The 9,060-nt window shown below is 37.9% G+C and overlaps 1 protein-coding gene across 2 annotated transcripts in view; it reads left to right on the forward strand.

Annotated features, from left to right (window-relative positions):
- NETO2 (neuropilin (NRP) and tolloid (TLL)-like 2) overlaps window positions 1-7,257 on the forward strand; it is a 50,565-nt gene extending 43,308 nt beyond the window's left edge. The window contains exons 3-4 of one of the 2 annotated variants that reach the window (XM_012002453.1): window positions 3,058-3,171; window positions 5,089-7,257. In XM_012002453.1, coding sequence (XP_011857843.1) covers window positions 3,058-3,171; window positions 5,089-5,669 — 695 coding nt within the window. In that variant the 3' untranslated portion in view covers window positions 5,670-7,257. The remainder of the gene's footprint in view (window positions 1-3,057; window positions 3,172-5,088) is intronic. The other variant, XM_012002452.1, reaches the window with a different exon arrangement.
- Window positions 7,258-9,060: the final 1,803 nt, after the last annotated feature.

Consider the following 9,060-nt stretch of genomic DNA (forward strand, 5'->3'; position numbering starts at 1 on the left):
TAAAATGTGGATTAACTGATGATAGAAACCGTTTTTATTGATTACTAGCCCGTTGTTTTTTTCTGCTTTCTGCTCCATGGTGCTATTTCCCAAGTTCCTTCACAGTTTATAGCTATTGTGGACTCCTTCAGTCATGTCAGCCACCAAGGGGTTCTCATACTTTTGAACTGCAGCGGATGAGTACTCCGCAGGTGAACAAGCTTAACAGTTTAGTGTGAAGATTGTTGAACTGTATATAGAAAAAGAAGTCTGAACTCAACTGCAGGTTGGCTTACAGTGAGGATGGGGAGGGGATAAACGAACCCTAGTTCATAATGACTATAAATTTTTAACCTGGTGTACTGGAACTTGGGTGAATAATACCATTTAGGGCATTCTGCTTAAAGAGAGATTATAGTCATACTCTTAATAGCAAAGCAATTTTGGATATTCACTATGGACCTATATTTGTCAGATTATGTTTTGGAGTTATCTAGATACCTAATAAATGCCTGTTTTTTCAGCCCATGTTCACAGCCCATTGAGAAATAGACAAAGTGGGTAAGACAGATGAATGAAAAACTGTCGGTTTTATTATTAATAATGTACTGCAACTGGAGAATGTGGTCAGATATTCCAAACTTCCTATGAAGTCTGGATGAATTCCTATGAATTCTTCGTATGAAGAAGACTCTAAAGAAAGAGTCTTCTCTTTGGAGGGGAAAAAAAAATAATGCTCATGGCTGTTTTTAAAATTACATTTATTATATATTTATTAAAAGAAAGATAATATTTAGAAAAAAATCTCATTAGTCAAGTAAAATTTTAGATACTAACTGTATCTTGAAAAACCTTCTGAAAACTAAAAAATATTTGAGATATGTCAGTATAACGTAGAGTAATATTCGATTCTCCCTCCTTGGTGCAGCAAATATTTTCTGAAAATCACAAGTACAGAACCTTTTAGGCAGGAAATACATTTTGTCCAATTCTAATTTTAGAAGTCAAAATTATTAAGGTTTTTGGACCAGGCACAGTGGCTTACGCCTGTAATCCCAACACTTTGGGAGGCTGAGGCGGGCAGATCACATAACGTCAGGAGTTCAAGACCAGCCTGGCCAACATGGTTAAACCCCGTCTCCACTAAAAATACACAAATTAGCTGGGTGTGGTGACATGTGCCTGTAGTCCCAGCTACTCGGGGAGGCTGAGGCAGGAGAATTGCTTGAACCTGGGAGACAGAGGCTGCAGTGAGCTGCAATCACGCCACTGCACTTCAGCCTAGGCAAGAGAGCGAGACTCCATCTCAAAAAGAAAAAAAATGGCTAAGGTTTTTGGGCTTCTGTCGTACTGAATGGGAAAATAATAAGCTGCCTCACTTCTTGACTTTCATATGTTTTGTTTGTTTCTTTACACTGAAATACTTAATACTACTCTGTTGGACTTCTGCCACCAGGCTAGGAGTTTATTTCCTAACAGAAGTAAGCACACTGACTAATAATCCATTCTAACAAAGGTTTACATATACAAGGGGAGGTGCCAAGTAGAGGAGTATGTGGAGTGTGACAGGAACACACAGGAGCAACTGGCTACCCCAGAGAAGCAAGGGGATTTTCACAGATGGTAACATTTGAGATGATACTGAAAGATGAGTAGGTGGCCACCACAAAGAGAAAGAAGGAGCCATTCCAGGCTGAAAGAACAACTTACACAAGTAGGAAATTATATGGTATATATTCCATATACCTTTAGTGTCCTTAAAACAATTTTTTTGAATCCAGAAGATTGGATTTTTTTTATTATGGGTAAAATATACATAACAAAATGTATTATTTTAGCCATTTTAAGTGTACGGTTCAGTAGCATTAAGTACATTCACATTATTGTGCAATCGTTACCACTATCCATATTCAGAAAGTTTTTGTCTTCCCAAACTGAAACTGTACCCATTAAACATCACCTCCCCATTCCTGCCTCTTTCTGGACCCTGGTAACCTCTATTCTACTTTCTGTCTCTATGAATTTGCCTCTTCTAGGCTCCTCAATAAGTGGAATCATACAATATTTCTCATACAATAATTAATATGTAATTATAGGGCCGGGCGCGGTGGGTCACCCCTGTAATCCCAGCACTTTGGGAGGCCGAGGCGGGCAGATCACGAGGTCAGGAGTTCAAGACCAGCCTGGCCAACATAGTGAAAACCCGTCTCTACTAAAAATACAAAAATTAGCCGGGCATGCCGCGTGCCTATAGTCTCAGCTACTCGGGAGGCTGACACAGGAGAATCACTTGAACCCGAGAGGTGGAGGTTGCAGTGAGCCAAGATCACACCACTGCACTCCAGCCTGGCGACAAGCCAGACTCCATCTCAAAAAAAAAAAAATGTAACCAGAAATAATTATGCTAAGTGAAATATGTGGCTTTGTCCGTGGTGTATGTATCATAATTTCGTTTATTTTTATGACTGAATCACATTCCATTGTCTTGTAGATGCCACATTGTTTATCCATCCACCCATCAATGGGCATTTTGTTTGTTCCCACCTTCTGGCTGTTGTGCATAATGCTGCTGAGAGCATTGGTATGCAAGTAACTGAGTTCCTGGTTTCAGTTCTTTGGAGTAGGTAGCTAAAAGTGAAATTGCTGGATCATAAGGTAATTCTATGTTTAACTTTTTGAGGAGCCTCCAGATAATTTTCCACAACAACTGCACCATTTTACATTCTCACCCTCAGTACAGAAGGGTTCCAGTGTCTCCACATCCTTGCCAACACTGTCTTCCAAAATTTTGAAAAAAAATTCACCAGACTGTATACTGGTTCCTTAAGAACCATTGAAAATACATTCATTATCATTACATTAAAAGTGACCTTTTGGGGCCTAGCATAAGAAAAAGTTGGAATGAGCCAGCATCAGAGAATATTGACATTCGTCTTATTGTTTGAATAGTACAGAGTTTATTCAAAGAAAGGCCTTTGCGGTAAGAAAGTACTCATAAAGTCAGATGTGTTATGTATGAAATAAATCAAAATCGGGTGGTATGCCTGCTCTTCGCAACACTGTTTTCTCTTCCTGCAGCTCCCTGCACAAGCAGCACTTTCTTTTGCCATAGCAACATGTGCATCAATAATTCTTTAGTCTGTAATGGTGTCCAAAATTGTGCATACCCTTGGGATGAAAATCACTGTAAAGGTGAGTTTGATGTAAAGGCCAACCTTTTTGAGAAAAGAGTGGCTATTACCCTTCATTAAGAACTTAAAATGTTATTTTCTACAACAGTGCTTAGCATAGCTGCTTTGACAGAAATGGAAACATATAAATGGATCATACACCTGGGATGTGGTGAAAACAAAGAAAAATACTCTAAACGAAAGTATTTTTTGTCTACAAACTGTTAAGTTCTAAAGTGTATTGTGGCCGGGCACAGTGGCTTATGCCTGTAATCCCAGCACTTTGGGAGGCTGAGGCAGGCGGATCACCTGAGGTCAGTAGTTTGAGACCAACCTGGCTAACACGATGAAACCCCGTTTCTACTAAAAATACAAAAAAATTAGCTAGGCGTGGTGGCGCATGCCTGTAATCCCAGCTACTCGGGAGGCTGAAGCAGGAGAATCACTTGAACCCGGCAGGCGGAGGTTGCAGTAAGCTGAGATCGCACCATTGCACTCCAGCTTGGGCAACAAAAGCGAAAACTCCGTCTCAAAAAAAAAAAAAGATATAGTGGTATGCCTTGCCCTATTTTTGTTACTGTTGTTGAGGTTTGTCATTTGTATTGTAAACATACCTTATTTAGTTGTCAAAATAATTTAGAGGTTAGCCTGAAGTATGTGGAAACACTATTTAATAAAAATCAACTTGCAGATTCTGTCTTACAACATAAAAACAGAAACATTCTATGAACTGCTTTTTTTTATTTCATAACATTTCCAATGCTGTATTCCCAGTGTGTACTCACTGAAAGATAAATGCAGCTTGTGGTAATGGTTGAATGTCTGCAAGCTGGTTGTCAGGTCACTGTGTCAGAACTAAAGATGATCTACCTTTTATCCTCTAAGACGGCAGTCCCCAACCTTTTTGGCACCAAGGACTGGTGTCGTGGAAGATAATTTTTTCACGGGACAGGGGTGGGGTAGGGGTGTTGGTTTCAGGATGATTTAAGCGCATTACATTTATTGGGCACTTTATTATTATTACATTGTAATATATAATGAAATAATCATACAACTCACCATAATGTAGAATCAATGAGAGCCCTGAGCTTGTTTTCCTTCAACTAGACAGTCTCATCTGGGGGTGATAGGAGACAGTGACAGATCATCAGGCATTAGATTCTCCTAAGGAATGCACAGCCTATATCCCTCACATGCACGGTTCACAATAGGGCTCCTGCTGCTGTGAGAATCTAATGCCACTGCTGATCTGACAAGAGGCGGCGCTCCGGGTCATGTGAGTGATGGGGAGCAGCAGCAAATACAGATGCAGCTTCACTCGCTCCCTCGCAGCTCACCTCCTGCAGTGAGACCAAGTTCCTGTCTGTGGCCCAGGGGTTGAGGACCCCTGCTGTAAGAGTTCAATAAATACCTTACTGCAATCTGATATGGCTGTTATAAATACTTGACATGAAGTGTTTTCAGTTAATCATTCAAAAACAGTAGGTCATGATAATATACTGGATGGGTTAGTCTGACGATGTTAGTTTGCTCTCCCTGTGGTCATCAGTAGATGTGGGTATACCTGAACACGGCAGTTGGTCAAACCTACCATAAAGCAGAAAGCTAAAATTGATAGAACAAGAGTATTTATTTGGCATCGTCTGTATTTATGTATTTGATTTGATTTGCAGAATGTGTACATCTGTGTGTCTTCTGAAGAAACGGACCAAGAACTTTATCTTTTCTGTAATCTATCCATCTATACTGTGATTGGTAACTTTAGACAGAAATTTTAATGGGGTTGTTTTATTTGTTTAAAAACCTAATTGTAAACTGCATTGTCTGTAGTATATTTGGCCCAAGTATTCTGCTTTACCTAAAAATACCTTACTAATTTGTACCAGGATTCATATTAATGTATTTTGAACACTTAACATTTCTCATTTTCGTTCTACAGAAAAGAAAAAAGCAGGAGTATTTGAACAAATGACTAAGACTCATGGGACAATTATTGGCGTTACTTCGGGGATTGTCTTAGTCCTTCTCATTATTTCTATTTTGGTACAAGTGAAACAGCCTCGAAAAAAGGTCATGGCTTGCAAAACTGCTTTTAATAAAACCGGGTTCCAAGAAGTCTTTGATCCTCCTCATTATGAACTGTTTTCACTAAGGGACAAAGAGATTTCTGCAGACCTGGCAGACTTGTCGGAAGAATTGGACAACTACCAGAAGATGCGGCGCTCCTCCACCGCCTCCCGCTGCATCCATGACCACCACTGTGGGTCGCAGGCCTCCAGCGTCAAACAAAGCAGGACCAACCTCAGTTCCATGGAACTTCCTTTCCGAAATGACTTTGCACAACCACAGCCAATGAAAACATTTAACAGCACCTTCAAGAAAAGTAGTTACACTTTCAAACAGGGACATGAGTGCCCTGAGCAGGCCCTGGAAGACCGAGTAATGGAGGAGATTCCCTGTGAAATTTATGTCAGGGGGCGAGAAGATTCTGCACAAGCATCCATATCCATTGACTTCTAATCTTCTGCTAAAGGTGACGTGAATTCTTAAGTATGTATGTACGCAGCCTCCAAGGCACCATACTGTTTCCAGCAGCCAACCCTTTTCTCCCATCACAACTACGAAGACCTTGATTTACCGTTAACCTATTGTATGGTGATGTTTTTATTCTCTCAGGCAGTCTATATATGTTAAACCAATCAAGGAACTTACTCTATTCAGTGGAAACAATAATCATCTCTATTGCTTGGTATCATTTATAGGAAGCACTGCCAGTTAAAGAGCATTGGAAGAGGTGGTTGGATGGAGCCAGACTCAGGCTGCCTATTCGTTTTAGCAACGGGAAGACTGCTCTTGACTGATACAGCTCTGTCAATATTTTGATGCCACAATAAACTTTAAGATTTTTCTTTACATTTTATTTTTCCTTTCTCTAAATTTAATTTGTTTTATAAGCCTATACTTTTACCATTTCAGTTTCTTACATAAATACAAGTGGTTAATGTACCACATACTTCAATATAGGCATTTGTTCTTGAATGTGTCAAAATACAGCTAGTTACTGTGCCAATTAAGACCCAGTTGTATTTCATCCATCTGTTTCTTCTTGGCTAATCTCTGTACTTCTGCCTTTTAATTACTGGGCCCTCATTCCTCATTTTCTGTGAGAAATAATAGATGATATTTGTCACCTTTCAATTACATTTTTTCTCAGTTATACTGGAAAATTTCATAATCCTGGGATATAGGTACCATTGCCCACTATGACTAACAATTTGAAAAAGATAAAGATTTCTAGCCAGCCTTTGAAGTTTCCCAAGTATAGTCACATTCAGTGACAGCCCATTCATTCCAGTAAACAAAGTCATTTCATTCACTTTGGGAGAGGCCTATAATTACGTTTATTTGCAATGTTTCTCTTCGCTAGATTGTTACATAGCTCCTGTTCTACTGATTTTGCTTACCACATATGGTAACCAAGGTTAGATGCGAGTTAAAATTCCTTAGAAACTGGATGAGCCTTGAGATTGCTTCTTACCTGGGACAGGACATTTTTCTAGCTCTTATCAAGAATAACAACTTCCACTTTTTTTTAAACTGCACTTTTGACTTTTTTTATGGTATATAAACAATAATTTATAAACATAATATAAATGCTCATTGTGTTTTTTTAGACTTTTGATATTATTTGATACTGTACAAACTTTATTAAATCAAGATGAAAGACCTACAGGACAGACTCCTTTCAGTGTTCACATCAGCGGCTTTGTATGCAAATATGCTGTGTTGGACCTGGACGCTGTAACTTATCGTAAAGACCTTGGTAATGTGGACATAAGCTCTTTCTTTCCTTTTGTTACTGTATTTAGTTTGTGATAAATTTTTCACTGTGTGATATTTATTGCTCTAAATCACTACACAAATCCTATATTAAAATATACATTATACCTGACCCTTTAATCATGTTATTTATGCTACTGAGGTTGTGGATCTTAAGGTATGTACGGAAAGGAACTCATTTATCAAATTGTAAGTAATACAGACATGCCATTTAAAAGAGGTAAATTCTTGTTTTCTATATTTTGGTAGTAAATTCTCAATGAAATAAGTTGAAGTTTCACTGGATTTCATTAACTTTTAAATATTACATATATGTGTTTTCTCAGATTAGTGAAAATTGTGACCTTAAATATGATATACACTGCCTCAGAATGCTTTCTTATATCAAAATTTATGTTTTTTTAAAAAGTAGATAATATTTAGGAGACGGAAAAACCTATACGTAATGTATTCATGATTTAAACTTTTTTTTTAAGTCACCATAGTTTCTTATTTTAAAAATACAACTTGGAAACATGAAAAGACTTGATGCATATAATAGTCAATGAACTAATACCAGAGACAGCTAAGTTTTTTCAGTAGTTATGCTGAATAAGCATTTTAGTAGGTGACTTATGCCAGCCAACATTTGAACAGCAGAACAAATACTTAATATAACAACAACTATGATCTCATTCATGATGATAAAAGGGAAGTTAGCATATTTTCTATGTAAAATTCATTTTTTAAAATAGCTGTTAAACCTATATTTAATCTTTATAGTAACAAATAATACAGTATGCTAAACTGTATTATCTGTAGTCACTTGTAACTTTTTATTTTTGAAATTTGATTTCTATTTTATAAGGTCTTGAAGATGCCTGCAAAATACAGAGCCTTTAAAGAAGACATGTAACAGTAAAACAGAACAGAAGTACACAGTTTTATACGAGTCAACGTAGCAAGTAAAGTTGAGATAATAAGTTTCGTTCTGAATTTTCTGGCTGCTAAAACAAACAGTTTTTGCTTTTCACAGTAGAAAACAAACTTATGTGCAGAGGCTAATTTCCTCTTGAACTACAGCATGAGGGTCTGTATATAGGAACATTTCTTCAGAATGGAAAAAAGATGCAGAATGCAGAGAGAGATTATAATGGTGCATCTTAACACCCAGCGAAGGCACAAGTTAATGTCATCTGGGAACACTGGTTTGGAGTCAGTCTGTATTTTCGGGGATAGAGCTAAAGAACCAGATGATCAATAGCTAAGCCAGCCTTAGCCTGTCACGTGTTATACGCCTTCATTGAATCATAGATGGGCATTAGATCTCATTCATTTATTAAAGTTGTCTATGCTTTTGGAAGAGGTGAGAATGGAACTAATACATCTTAGACATTATTGCCAGAATAATGCTAATTGCTGTATATATAGCCTTTAATCTTTGAGATCAGTGAGCAAACTTTACAAATTGCTTACTAAAAGGAAAGCCATAAAATTTAATAACAAGACATGAAATGTAGCCATCTTGTGGAAGTCATTACACAGTATTAACTGTCCACAGGGCACCCCACACAGTACCCCAGTGTTAAACACATCTAACACAAGATGCAAATCTGGAGGGCGTAAATATCTTCAATTCAGAAACAGTATTAAGTATATCTGTAGAATATTGTCACCATCACCTGCCATCCACAATTCACCATATCATCCCTCAAATGCCCACAGATCTATTGCAGGAAACCTACTAATCCCAACATCTAAAGCATGTAGGAATAAGGTGTGATATTCCTTTTGTGTGTGGGGAGAGTTTCAATCTAAAGGTTTAACAAAAAGCAGAGAATGTTCACATTTCACATCACAAAAGATTTCAAAGATGACTTTAACCCGACAGCGGTTATGTCAGTGTCTTTGCTATGTTTCATAGAATTGTTAGACTTTAAAAGAACCTCCTGAAAGTCTGCCTCTGAACATTTGTATGGTTCTGCCAATGTCTGATGAGAAGAATGCTTCTCTGTTTCAGGAGTGTGTTCACTGATGAGAGGGGACGGGAGAAGCCTGGTTGTGATTTCAGGAATAATTCTCAAAGGAGATT

Source organism: Mandrillus leucophaeus, unplaced genomic scaffold (genome assembly GCF_000951045.1).
Source record: "Mandrillus leucophaeus isolate KB7577 unplaced genomic scaffold, Mleu.le_1.0 Scaffold689, whole genome shotgun sequence".
Taxonomy (NCBI): Eukaryota; Metazoa; Chordata; class Mammalia; order Primates; family Cercopithecidae; genus Mandrillus; species Mandrillus leucophaeus.